The following is a 14,582-nucleotide window of genomic DNA, read 5'->3' on the forward strand; positions in this document are numbered from 1 at the left end:
TTGGCTTTCCCCTCCCCTTAACAGTTCTGTCTTGGCTCATTTTGGAGTCTTATTTTTAAGCTTCTCCTGAGAGGCTGATCATAGAACCAGAGTGGGGAACGGAAAGACTTGTTGATGAATAAAGCTATTAAAATGCATCAGTGAGGTATCAATGAGTGCTAATTGCTGCAGGCCAGGGTTCTTTCCCCTTTCTACAGGTATTCATTTCCATGTACTACTGTAGTCTGGTCCCAGGCTTTCCTGAGCTGGCTGGGAAGTGTAGTTGAGGTTACAGTACCTAGGGTATGAAGGTGGAAAACTGGGGGCAGCTTCTCTCCTTTATGGGTTGAGACCGGGAAGAGCTGGTCTGAAGTGGGGATCAGGAAATCTGCAAATTCAACTCCCAGCTTTACAATGCTCCCTGTGGGACCTTGGGCAAGTGATTTCATCCATCTGTGGATGCTGCTGTCGAAGGTGTGATTGCAGCTCAGGTGGACGTACCTGCACAAGCTTAATCTAGCTAGTACTGCTCAAAATAGCAATGAAGATGCGGTGGCATGGACATGTTGATACTGCATGCTGTGCCCAGTGTTTCCAAGCCTGTAGCTGAACATCCACGGTGCATTGGAAACCTGGGTTTACAAGGGCTAGACCAGGTGTCACAGCTGTGCTAATGCTTTCATACTGCACTACACCGACCTTCTGTCTCAGGTCTGCAGCTTGACTTGTGTTCACTCTACAGAATGGCAGGGCTTGGACCTGAATCATAGCAGGGCTTGGGCTCTGACCCACCTCCTAGGACCTGGGTCTTGAGTGCTTGCTGACCCGAGTCAGACTGATTTATGTGTGGACAGAAGGGTGGCTTGGGCTCAAACCTGAATCAGAGCCCATGGTTGGTGTGCAGTGTAGACATACCCTATGAGCCCACTGGAACCCTGGTTATGTACTCACCTTGCTAGCCTGTGCAGGGCTCTGCGTCTAACTAGATTAAAGTTAGCACAGTTACGCCTACCCAAGGTGCAATCACTCCTCCGATAGCACAGTAGACGTGCCGCTGTTCCGCGTCTCTTTATAAACGGGCACCCACCCATGTCTGCTTAGATTGCCAACTCATCAGGAGGGGGACTGTCTCTCCAGTCACATCTACACGAAGAAGTTTTACCAGTAGGGTTTTTGCCAACATACAACCACTGACATTGCAATTTTGCAAAAGTGTGTGCACATGCGTGGCTGTCATTCTGGTGCATCCTCACCGCAAGAGGTTGTATCCCCAAAAGATAGACTGCATCCCAGGTCCTCCGTGCTACTGTCTCTTGCCCTGCCTCATGGTACATTTCTGCAGGGCTTTGTGGCATACTCTGTGTGTGTACTGTGCCTAGCACGATGGGGTGGGGTGGGGGGGTCCCAGGCCTGATGTGGGCTCTCAGTGCCACTGTAAAACAAGTATCTAATAATGACCTAGAACGAGTCAAAAATGATTTTTTCCACTAACATTTTCACGAAACACTCATCCCAGAAGTTGGTCCAATAAAAGAGATTACCGCCTCTGCCTTGTGTCTCTAACAGGCTGTAATGCTCTTTGGTTGTGTTTGCATTCGCCCGACGAAGTGAGCTGTAGCTCACGAAAGCTTAGGCTCAAATAAATTGGTTAGTCTCTAAGACGCCACAAGTCCTCCTTTTCTTTTTGCGAATACAGACTAACACGGTGGCTGCTCTGAAACTTTTGCCCTGAGCATTTCCCACCACCGGTACTACCTGACAGCTCCACTGGGGGCAGTGTAGGCTGGAAGCCAGTGGTTAAATGCTGGCGGCTGCTGACCTTACACCGGTGCTCGTGGCCGCAAAGCTTAAGGAGCAAAGTCTCGCCTGGATTAGACTTCACACCCTTGTGCAGGCAAGTGGGGCTCCTTTTCAGGAGTCAAGACCCTTCGATTGTGTCTTCGCGAGGAAAAATGGTGTCTATTCGTTAACATGTTAAAATTCTAATGTGTGCAGGGTACTTATCATTTCAGGCATGGTCTCAGGCTGAGGTAACCTAGCATTTACCTTGACCAGCTAACGTGTTAAAATCACAACTGCCTTCTCCATGCTACAATTTTTACCACATGTTGGCTAACCCCCCACTCCCTCCATGGCCACCACTTTTCCTCCGGGTGTGGCTGCACGCTTAGTGGGGAGCTGAGAGTCCAGAGCAGCGTGTTTGCTCCTCTCAAGCTGTGGTTTCTGGCATGGCTCTCCTTGACACTGGGCTAAGCATTTTTCATTTGTTATATAATGGGTGAGCATGACTAACGAACAATTAGTCTGGATGTTTGTGTGAACCTTCATATAAAAATTCTCCGAGCTTCCTGAAGAGGATGATGCAGATAAATAATTTCCTGCCTCTCTGAATGCCAAGCTTGGGCTGGCGTGGCTCTGCCAAGAAATAGCTAGCAAGTTGCATGAGCTTATGGGAGTTAACTGATTGCTAAGGACTCCCTACTGAAAGGGGCTGAGAAACGCTGTCAATTTCCACCGGAGCCTCAGGGGCAGTGGAAAATTCTCTGTCCTTTGCAGGGTCAAGTCTTAAATGCCAGCAGATTTGTTGTGTGTGTGTGGGGTGTTGATTGGCATCATCAGGAATGGGAGGGACTGCATGTCCCCGATGCTGCTGTGAAGAGAGTGAGTAAGGCTCTGCTGGAACTGAACTGAAAGGCTGTTGACTTGGGGCAGCTGCTTTTGTGTGGCAAGAGAGGTGATTAGCCATGATCAAATAGCCAAGTCCGGATTATGAACCAGGGCATAGCTTTGGAAGTGCCTTCCACCAAGCTACTTTTGACTTGCTAAAATGGGAGTTCAGGATTTTGTTAATTTGCCTAGAACAGCGGCTCTCAACCTTTCCAGACGAGTGTCCCCCTTTCGGGAGTCTGATTGGTCTTGCGGACCCCCAAGTCGCACCTCACTTCAGAACTACTTGCTGACAAAATCAGACACACAAAGTGTCACAGCCACACTATTACTGAAAAATTGCTTCCTTTCTCATTTTACCATATAATTATAAAATAAATAACTATTGTACTTACATTTCAGCATATAGTATACAGAGCAGTATAAACAAGTTCTTGTCTGTATGAAATTTTCGTTTGTACTGACCTGGCTATGCTTTTTATGTAGCCTGTTGAAAAACTCTGCAAATATCTAGATGAGTTGATGCACCCCCTGGAAGACCTCAGCAAACCCCCAGGGGTATGCGTACCCCTGGTTGGGACCCACTGGCCTAGAATAATGGTGCCCCATTGTGCTGGGTGCTGTGCAGATACACAAGAGTCACTCCCTGCCCCCAAAAGCCAAGAAATACAAAGGAAGACTGATAACCCCCATTTTTACAGATGGGGCTGGGGGGGTTAAACTTGCTACTTACTTCAAGTCTCTCATAGAGACCACCTGAGCTGGAGATTTAATCTAGACCTCCTCAGTCCCAGGTCACTAGCTTCACTACAAGATCATCCTGCCTCTCTGTGTGTTTGGTGCTCCTTTTGCAAAGGGCTGAGGACCGCACATGATGCTGAAGACGGGGCATGTAAGTGGTTTAGGGTACTGAGTGAGGGGCTGGGAGACCGCTCCACAGGAGTGCTGGGAAGATGGATTGCTTGAGGTAAACGTGCAGTGTGTGTGCTGTTGTCATATTAAGAAGCCTGTGATTGTGGTTATTTCCTGCTTGATCATTTATGGAACACAGCCCTGATTTTCTGAAGTTGTTGGAAAACCCAGGGGAAGAGAGGGGGAAATGCATGGTGGACGTCATTGGTGCTGAGGGTGATAAAACTGAACTCTGCATAACCACAGATTAAATAAAAAATGGTTGGACTGAATGAGGCAGAGTCTGGAGAATCCATCCAGAGTCCTATTTAGGGCTCGGATGTAGGGATCTCAGTTATTCTATTCTCTGCTGATTGCATGTCACCTCTGTGACTGGGGCTGGAGGGAGATGGGGGATGAATTATCTGAGCTTCTTTCTAAATCAGGATCTCCCGCTTGGCAGAGCACAGCGTCAGCATTAGCGGTGGAGGAGGAGTCATCTGGCACCTGTTTCCCCCCACCCCTCTTTGTCCTTTTGTGTTACATATTTGCTGCAGCCCGTGTTTAGAGCCAGGGCCGGAGTGCTCCATTCTATACCTGGCATTAGATCCATCACAGCATGCTGAGCCATGTGACATGGTCACCACAAAACCTGGGACCAGGTGAAATCCATCTGGTTTCATACCTTGCTGCTGCTTATTATGAATTCTGGGGAGCATGGGGAGCAGGAGAACGGATGCCATCGCATGTCAGTAAATAAGACAAACCTGGAACTTGGCCCTTGGGCGTAGAAAAAGCAGACTTCCCACCACTACCCTGCACTTTGCAAACCGTTTGAGAAAACCCAGAGCCAATTTGTGGTTCAGCATTGAAGTCTGGAAGGGATCTTGTGGGTTTTGGAGCTGTTTTGCTTCGCACTTGGGAGTACGGGATGGTCAAACACCAAAGTCCAGTCTTGGGGGTGGGGAGTGGAGGGGAAACTAAAGAAAAGGCTTGCATGCGCCACTGAGAACCCAAACCTATCAACAGAGGGAGAGACTGAGAGACTGAGGGCCTGATTCTACTTTGACTTGCACCAGTGAAATTGAGATGCAGCTCCATTCAAGGCAATGGGGTTATCTGGGTGTAAAGCAGGTCAGAATCAGGCCCTTAAGATTTCAGTTGCTGGTTACAAAACCCTGTATTATCGTCAGAGAACTGAAGTGGGGGGGGGGGGGGGGAGGGAGGGAAAACCTGTTGGTTTTCATCCCAGCATTACTAAGCAACCGTGTCCTGAAATTCAGAGACCAATGGAAAGAACTTTGTTTACCAGGAAGAGAACACTTGAAAAGGGGAATCTTTGGCGGAAACATGGCTGGGATTAACACAGGGGGGTTCTTTAGGCAGTTTTATTGTTTTTCAGGGCCTAACCTTAGCGCTTCCATTTGCCTTTGCCAAGTGACTTGTTCCCTGCCTAATTTAGACAGCAGCATTGTGAGCCGGATGAGAATGGGGGGGCCCGAGATTTGCCAGTGCAAATAGGAGACCAAGATTATCAGGTTTAAGGCAGAGGGAGTTGGTCATTAGATGCTGTGCTTTGGAAAATCCTGCTGTAATTAATTTTCTCCTGATTTAATTAGAAGAATTTTTGAGGGAGACAGGATGGGGGTGGGGAGGGGGAAGGAATTTGGGAAGCTTTTTCATGGTGACGTATAGATTGCTGAAATGAAAACCCAGTGCGGTATTGTAGTAAGATTCTCCTGTTTGTCAGCGGAGACAGAGTCTTGAGCCAAGGAGTGCTGGGTCCTGGGGAATGAGTGTGGGTCCGTATGCATTCCCCATTTGAGCTCCAGCCAGCCTTTGTGCAGCGGGGCAGGAAAAGAACAAACTCGGGACAAGTGGCTAGCTGCAAAGGTGGAGCTCATCCTGCAGTGCCCTGTAGCAGGCGCCCATGGCTGCCGGTTGGGCTTCACTAGCAGTGTTTGTCTCTTGTTGGGGCAGATCATAGATTTAGTGGCAGCCACGTGTCTGATAGAGCTCAGCATAAAAAAAAAACAACGGGGCATGTTTAGTCTTGAGGAAAAAAAGGCCGAGGGAGGGACCTGATAACAGCTTTCAAAAACGTGAAGGGCTGTTACAAAGAGGACAGGGATCAATTGTTCTCTGTGGCCACTAAAGGCAGGACAAGAAGCAAGGGCCTTAATCTGCAGCAAGGGACTTTTAGGTTAGAGGTTAGGGGAAATGTTATTGCTATAAGGATAGCGAAGCTCTGGATTAGGCTTCCAGGGGAGGAATCCCCAACACTGGAGGCTTTAAAGAACAGGTAGACCTGTGAGAGCTGGTCTAGGTATACTTGGTCCCCACTTAGTGTAGAGGGATGACCCTTTGAGGTTCCTTCCAGCCCTATGTTTCTGAGATTCTATGACTAAGCCACCAGACGAACCAAATAAGCAGATGTTTGAGGCGTGGACTGCTCTCCTATTGCTGCTTCCATAGGCACAGATGAAGTTGACTAAAGAGCATAGCACAGGGCTTGAGAGGTGTGGATTCTATGCCTGGCTCTATTTGCTTTGCGATCTCAGGCAAATCATGCTCGCAGCTCTGTGCCTCCGTTTCCCCATCCATAAAATAGGGGGAATAGTATTTAATAGCCTCAGAGGGCAGACTTGATTCATTACAGCTTGCAAAGCACTGCAGGATCTCCAGTGGGGAAAGGTTCCCAAAAGGCAAAGCATTTGTGGGAGGGAAGGGCAGGGTAAGGAGTGGTCTGATTTGCAGCTGCAGTAGTGTGTGAACATGTAAAACCATCAAATGTAGCCTTTCAAAACCTCCTTGAATGAGTGGGGGCCAAATCCTGAGCTGGTGTAAATTGGCATGACTCCATTGCCTTTAGCAGAGCTAGGTTGATTTACACCAGCTGGGCACCTGGCCCTGCATGTCTGTACCAGGTTGGAAAGCTCACTCTGGTGGTGCTTTGGGGGATCCCTTTCAACCTCCTGGGACGGGGATGGGGGTGGGGGTATGGTGTCAACTCTGCTGGGAAGGTCTTTTTTCTGTGAGAGGCACGGTATTTTTGGGACAGCACTGGATGCTTCAGGACTCTTACCTGCAGCTAGAGCAAGTTAAAGGGAGACGGGACGGGAGGGTCCAACCTGCACTTCACCTGCTTCTCCCGAGCGAAGTGGCCAATATGAAATGCACCCCCTGACACACACACCCTCCTCACCCCTGCCCCTGCAGCACTGGTTTGTGGCTCGCAGTTAATCCTTCCTCCCTGCAGAACAAAGTGTGCAGAGAAAGAGGGGGAGGAGAGCACAGACTGACAAGCATGGGAATCTGGAAGGCTATTCAGCAGTAATTATCAGCCTCAATATGGAGCGAAACTGGGGGCCAGGAGAGAGGGGAAGACCCATGCGGGAAGGCGGCTTTCCAGGCCTGCGGGGGAGAACCCCCTACAGGAGCGCTAACACTGACAAACAGCCAGCAATGAGTGCGTGCCTGCTTGAAGCAGGGGGAAGGAAGACTTAGGTATAAAAAAGGAAGGCAAACACAGTCCGGGTGGGATGGGGCGGGGGGGAAGGAGGAGGCGGCATTAGGAGCAGGGGGAAAAAATGAGTTCAGAACACAAATTTGGCTGAGACCTGATGCTTGGAAGACCCTTGTCAGGCTGAGACCAGATTGTGGGGGAAAGAAAAAAGACTCTGGTTGAGAAAATAAAAGGTCAGTGTGGCAGGTCAAAGGCTTTCCATCCTCTGAGGCTTTGTGCTGGTTGGTCTGGGCGAGGTGGGAGACCTGTAGTTCTTTTGCACTCCTGGTCTCATGCTCCCTGCTTTGGAGAGCTGTGAAAGCAGCTGGCTTGGCTACTGGGAGGGACAGAGATTCCGCATGTTTCAGAACAGCAGCAACCCCGCTGGCTAATTGAGAAACCTCCACAGACTCCAAAAGGGAGTACCTGACAGTTCTCCTTGGTGGAAATTGCGTGTATTTCTTGCCTGCCATCCCTCCTAAAGATTCCCAAAGTGCTTTGCAAACTGTTTCTGTGTTTGGATTTAGACTCTCATTATAACACAGACAATTAGAAGTGGGCCTAAGCTGTAAAGTTTGGATCCATCCAGGGTGTCCAAACCCAGGGTTCTGGTTCAGACGTCTCACTAATATACAATCACCACCCATCACTGAAATGCAGCCACCTCTGCAGTGGAAAGCGGTAGCTATTTAGCAGTGCAGAGCAACATCATGGGATTATTTGTTTTACAGTAGTACCTAGAGGCTCCAGTTTAGATCACGGCCTTATTGTGCTAGGCATTCTATGTAGGTATTGGAAGAACAGAGCCCCTAAATAGGCAAGAAGAGGAAATGAGGTCAAAGTGACGTCTCACGATCACATAGAAGGTCAGTTGCTAAGCTAGGACTAGACCCAAGTTCTCCCAGAGTCCCCAGTCCCGTGCCCTAGCCATTAGACCACACTATTTCCTGCAGAACAGGCTGGGCCAGGAAATAGAGAAGAATGACATCTCCTGTTGGAAACGTAGGGAGGGTTAAGTTACTCGGCTTGTAATTTGGCCATGACCCTGAAACTAGGACCGTATGGCACTTTCTGCTAAACAACCTCAAGTAGTAAAGATCTTAAACGCGCCTCAAACAGCACAACTGGGGTACCAGTTCAGTATTAATTGCCAATCCAGCTCCCTGCAGCAATTTGGTATTCATTGAAGGGTTCTCATTCCAGTGACACACAGCCTAGCTTGGCTAGTGATATTCAGCAAAACCCTGGCACCCTGCCGGTGGGACAGCCATCAAAGAGATATGCCCCTCTAGGAGTACTTGCAAGATTCTAAGTGCTCATGTTATCTTCTCAATATTCGATTCTTAGGAAATGGAAAAAAAATCTTTATCTGGGTTTTGGCATCAATCCTGGTCTCATTTTTAGATCACTGAAGGTGGGTTGTACATTTTCTTTCTCTGAAAATATTTTTAGTTTTTTAGGAGTGGGATTTTCAAAGGAGTCTAAACGAAATAGATGCCCACATTTTATTGAAGCTCAGTAGGAGTTGGGCATCCATTTCCCAGCTTCCTTTGATAACCCCAGACTGATAGTAACGTTTTCAAATATGCCTGAGTGATTTAGGCATTTTTGCAGTAAATCTTTGACATGTAAGAATGACCATACTGTGTCAGGCTAATGGTCCATCTAGCCCAGTACCCTGTCTTCCAACAGTGGCCAGTGCCAGGTGTTTCAGAGATAATGAACAGAACCAGGCAATTGTTAAATGATCCATCCCTTATTGTCCCATCCCAGCTTTTGACAGTCAGAGGTTTAGGGACACCTAGAGCATGGGGTTGCATCCCTGACCATCTTGGCTAATGGCCATCAATGGGCCTCTTCTCCACGAACTTATTGAATTCTTTTTTGAACATTAAAAATAAAACACAGACTTCAGAAATAACCACAGATATAGACTCCGTATGAAATCAATACGTAATTCAATCTTCAGACCTTAGGTAACCTTCGAGGGTAAGAAGCCAATGCTGTATGTGAAATGCAAATCCTAAGAATTATTGTGCCAAGTGAATATTAATAGGTTACTAATGTTGATTTAACTCCCTGAAAGATCCCTGAGTAAAAGAACAGTAAGACATACCAAAGAAAAATACATGCCAAAAAAAAAACAAAACAAACCCCAAAACAACCCCATTCAGAAGGGCTACACGCACTTTAAGTAACCAGCTTAACTTCTTTGGGAGATAGATGAGGGTAGTGATCCCTATTTTATAGAGATCCTCTGGTTTCTCAAAACCTACAGAATAGACGCTGTGGAAGAACCAGGATTAAAACTGTCCCGTTCTGATCTCCAGTTCTGCACTCAGATCACCGGACTACCCCTGTGCAATAAATTGTAGTTTAAATTTTGCAGATTTTCATGTGCTCATTTTTGCTATTTTGTTTCAGATCATATGAAACAAACTGGAAGAAATGTGCTTGTGAAATTCTGCAAAACCAGTGCAACAATTTGCTTTGTTTGCCTTGCGGCTGGCATATATACATAGAAAAACTCTTGAAAATGCGGATTTCCCCCATGTTTTGGATGCATAAGCTGGATTTGCTTAGAAAAGGTAAAGTCTACTTCCTCTGTTTAAAAAAAAAAAAAAAAGCGCATAGCTTAGCAAAATGTCCTGCAACACAAGCTAGTTTTTGAGTTTATAAAGAAAACCCCCAAAACCTTGTATTGGATTTTTATTTTGTTACAAATGTTTGCACACCTGCAATAAGACAGGTGTGTCTTAGATCACATCCACACTAGACCACACCTTTCTGGTGAATTTCTACGTTGAAAACCATGATGTACCTTCTTTAATCTTAATTTAACATTGTGATTACGCCATCAATAATCCTGCAATATACAGCGGATTCAGGAAGCCGGAGGTCAGAAGATTGGGAGTACAGCACTGATGACCTCCAAAGTAAGAGGAAGGGGGGGTGGGTGTGTGTGTGTGTGGTTGGCTTCATGACCTTTCCCATGGGGAGGCTGCGGAGTGCATTGAGTTTTGAGTACTGTATGTACCCGTTCCAATGTGCTCTTTGAATGGAACTTTCAGCCTGCAGGAGCTACTGTGATAATCACAGTATGAGTCTCTATCCCCTTTTTTATAGTTTATACGGGGTATAATTACAGTGGAGACCAGAGCACTCGAGCTATGCCAGAGAGCTTTGTGTCCTGAGTGAAGAAGGCGGAAGGTGATGGGTTTGCCTGATACTGTTTCACTGATGGATAGACATAGGGGCCTGTCTTAGAGCTCGGGATTGGTTGGTACAAAGCCATCAAGTGTGTGGAAACACCAGCCTGCCATACTCTGGAACGGTTGACACCTTCTGTGTTGGTTCTCTCCACTGAGCGGGTATCCTGTCGCTTAGCAGATGGGAACAAACCTAGCCCTGGTGTTTTTCAGGGCACGGACACGTTCTCTCTCTCTCTCTCTCTGTTTTTGGCAAACCTAGCATATAATGCTAGTCGCCAGCCACGAGGTTCAGAACTGAGGTCTGCAGCCACTCTAAAGGGCTATGAAAGCTGACCTTCCAGCACATGGTGCTGTGGAGTGACATGAACCTTGCAACCCTTGTGCCCTTCCCCACTGGGAGAGGAAAATGACAGACTAGCTCTGAAATTCATTTTTCTGTTCTAGATTTTAAACTAAACAGGTCAGAAGAAATCCAGTTTCATTTTCTAGGCGTTTTAAGGAATAGGCCAAGGAAGATATCAGATCAGCTTCCCTGCATTAGACTACCTCCTAAACTCCAATTCTCTCTTCTCTCCTGCTCTTTTTTTGCTTTATTTTCATTGTGTAACAATAGAAGCGATGGGCTGGGACTTTCCGAGCTTGACTCCTCTCTTTCGAGTGGGCATTGCACAGCTGTGAGCATCAGGTGTGCGCTGCGTTCCATGCGGTCATCTCAGGCGATGCACTGGGAGAGCAGATTTTTTTCCCCTCCTCCTCCTTCAGAGCTACAATGACTCGGATAATGAAAAACTCTGTGGTTCCTCTCCCCACTCTGAATAGGAGCTTTGTCTTTTCAAAGAAATGACTTGAAACCTATCCGGGGAAAGGCGATTGTTATCTGGAGGCTCCTGAACTGTTTGGATCCTGACTTTGTTAGAGATCTTGTAATTTAAACTTCAACCTGCTTATTAGAAATTTGAGATAATAGTTTAATAATAAAAAAGCAGACTTTTTTTCTCATTCTCTGCATTCCCATCTCCCGCTTTCTCTCAGCTGCTTTAGATGTTTAGTCATTCAACTCTTTTTTTCCCCCTTGCTTTCATTATTATTATTTTTTTTTAAACCTCACCAGACAAAATGCCTAGATGTTTCTTTTTGAGACCTGCCAAAGAATTATGATGCAAGGCCCAATCTCCAAAAGCCCATTAGGTCTTTGCACAAGCTTTGGATCTGGCCCATAAGGAATTAAAGGTGTGTTGTGAGGCGGGGGCAGAATACAAAAGTCTGACTTGTTCTCACACACCCACCCCTCCCTCAGGTGCTTGCTCAGTTCCTCTCCTGCCCAGCTACCACAGCCCCCAGGTTTTTTTGGAAATAGACCCTTCCAAGAAATTCTGCTTGGCAAATTCTCCCATCTGAGCAGCAGCTCGCTGGCCCCCAAAATGCACAGAGCAAACGTGTTTGGATATATATGGTTTGTATTCGCTCTCCTGCTTTGCCAGTCTTCCAAGATGACACAATGGTCATAACCCTTTGCTACTGGTTATTAAAATACAAACGAGGAGCCCTGTCTGGGTCTGAAATTTGGAAGAGGAGGAGGGCTGGGTGGTATATACCGTAGGTCCTCCGGGCCTCTTTATTTTATGGGGGTGGGCAGGGACCACAGTTGTTCTGTAAAAATCTGTTGCACTCTGTGCTGATTCCCTGCTGCTCACCCTGATTAACAGATTTTGCTGGACACACTTGGTCTGTTGCTGGGAGCGCAGTGCCAGAGCCCTTTGTCTGCCTCCATCGATGTGGCTCCCAGGGGAGTAAGAATGCAAACAGTTGAGAGGGAGAAGGAGGAAGTGCTGCTTGGGTGACCTGTGTGGGCGTGGGACTGACCACGGCGGAAACCAACCAAGCAGACACATGTTGATCTCTGAGTTGTTTACTTTTAATCCTTCTCCTTCGTTGCACCCAGTAACGAGGATCATGTTTTGCCCTTCCACAGCACCTCCCTTGGGACAATTGCAAAGCACTCTGCAAACCCTACTTGAGTTATAACAAGGTCCTGGTGAGATGGGTGAGGATTAGACCCGTTTTACAGAAAGGTGCCTGATGGTAGAGAGGTTAAACCAGTTGTCTGACGTCAAACAGTAAGCTAGTGGCAGATCTGAGAAGAGGGAAATCTTGACTCCCAGTCCCGTGCTCTAACCACGTAGGCCAGTGCTCTCTGATTGGAGGGTTCATCTCGTTTTGCACATTACAAAATTAGAGCTGGGCCCAAGCTGCAAACTGTAGATCCGGATATTGTAATTCCCCAGTGTTTGGACTTCATTTCAGGCTGCTCTAAACATGCTGCCTGAGTGATTTGAACAATGAAAAGACATCCTTAATGGTCGTGATCAGAGAAGGATGGAACTGGCTGAGTCCTATTTAAAGGGATGGTAAATGTCTTGCCTGCCTAATCATGGACTGCCAGCATGCTTTAAGATACCTGCTTCCTGCAATGTGCAATGTCCTGCTTCCAATGCAACCTCTTCTAGTCTTGGGCTACTTAGCAGGCTACAAACTGCAAGACTTACAAGTCTAGGCTGAAGTTCTGATGTGGCAGGGAAGTGAGTGTTCAGTGGGCCTTTTGTAAGTACGGGGGATACTGTGCCCTGGTGAGTTTGAGAGCTGATCCCCCTGCACTTCATTCTTTGGGGACCCACTCTGCTCTTTCCTTCTGAGTCAGCTGTTTGTTGAATTCTCAGCTAGATGTGGACTTGCGCCAAAAATCCTAAGGTTTTCTTCCCCCCGTGAATCTTCTATATCCTTGAAGGATGAAGTTCAAAAGCCAATGTTTGTCTAATCAGAAAATAGCCGCCTACAATCTCCCTTCTCTTTCCAGCCCTCCACGCCCCCATTCAACAACCAGACTTAATGCTCTGAGTTTTGCAGACAGCTGACTGCTTTCTGTCTCACTTTCCTTCTCCCCCCCCCCGCCCCTTTGGAGCTCCCTGCTTGTCAGCTAGCTAGCTAGCTAGCAGAGCGAGATCTGATTAGACATGGGAGCGTTGGCTGTGTAGCAAAGAGCTGCAGATATTCTGTGCAACTCTCTGTAACTGGCAAACTTGAAGCAGTGGAGTCCGGTTTCCATTAACTTGCAGGTCCGCGAGGTTCTACCACTGCATTTGCGGAATGAATCTGACCTTTTCTTAGCATCCCCTTAGACTGTTGTGTTGGGTGAAATTGCCGTCTGCACAAACCTTTCCAACCTCCCCACGCCGGCAAGCGATCACACTGCGCTCCCCTGCCTTTGTGCAGAACTCCTGGCACAGCAGTGGAGTTAAGCCCCTGATAGGTCCCTCTTAATTAAATTTGAAAACTGCTCGGATAAGAGGGCTTTCCGAGTGAGTCAGGCGGTGGGCCGTGGGCCCGAACAACTGCCACAGACTAGTACCGCCACCCACAGTCCTGATCCCCATGACATGTGTTCAGATTATGGAGAAATCCCTCAGCAATGAGGTTGCTTTAACTACTGAGCGCTCTTGAGTTTCTGAACACAGCTAAGAAATGTTGCAAGGAGACTGGCTGTTTCAGGCATTTACCCAGCAGAGGCTGGCGGGGACGGCACAGGAAGGAGACGTGGTAAATTTCTCCCAGGTCACTGTTAGGTGGCAGGTCAGCAAGGGAACCAACCTAGCAATTCGGGAGGCCCACTTCATGTGCTTATTACTTATAAAGTGCCCAATGGGCTCCTGATGCCGCACAAACTCTTGTGTGATAACGTGGTCCTTGCTAGGTAAAGCTGGGTGACATTTTTTTGGACAATACTTTCATCACTGAAAAATGCCTATTTGGGTTGACCGAAACATTGGGCGAATTCATGGCCAATTCGCCAACTTTTTCAGCCCAGTCCCCAAAAAGTCAAAATGTTTTAATTTTTTTTATTTGAAATTACTTCTGTTAAAAATGGTTAAAACCTCCCCCACCTCAAATCTTGAAACCCAGAATGAAACGTTTCCCTGAAACTAAACATTTTCAATGTTCCCCCTGCCCCCCCGAAAAAAATGTAAAAACATTTCTTTCAGGTCCGCCCAAAATGAAATTATTTTTCAACTGTTTTGGCTCAGCCACTGAATCAAAAAATTAATCGTTAGCTTCAGGTGGCCCATCACAACCATATTCCCCCTTCTCTCCACTTTAAAAAGCATCATCTTGCTGTCTGGACTCTGGCAGAGAGGATAGCGGGGTGTGGGGAGGAGTATATTGGCCCATGGCATTGGGGTCATTTCCTGCCCTTGGATGTATGCGTGGGCTCCCGTTGATAACCGTGCATGCATCTTTGTAGAGCTCAGCACTTCTGTAGATCATCAGCTGGC

At 47.2% G+C, this 14,582-nt stretch overlaps 1 protein-coding gene across 1 annotated transcript in view; it reads left to right on the forward strand.

Moving 5' to 3' along the window:
- Positions 1–3,321: 3,321 nt before the first annotated feature.
- LOC125621727 (uncharacterized) overlaps positions 3,322–14,582 on the forward strand; it is a 357,495-nt gene continuing 346,234 nt past the window's right edge. Inside the window, exon 1 of the mRNA XM_075119195.1 lies at positions 3,322–3,538. Coding sequence (XP_074975296.1) covers positions 3,537–3,538 — 2 coding nt within the window. The 5' untranslated portion in view covers positions 3,322–3,536. The remainder of the gene's footprint in view (positions 3,539–14,582) is intronic.

This window comes from Caretta caretta, chromosome 14 (assembly GCF_965140235.1).
Source record: "Caretta caretta isolate rCarCar2 chromosome 14, rCarCar1.hap1, whole genome shotgun sequence".
In the NCBI taxonomy this organism is placed as follows: domain Eukaryota; kingdom Metazoa; phylum Chordata; order Testudines; family Cheloniidae; genus Caretta; species Caretta caretta.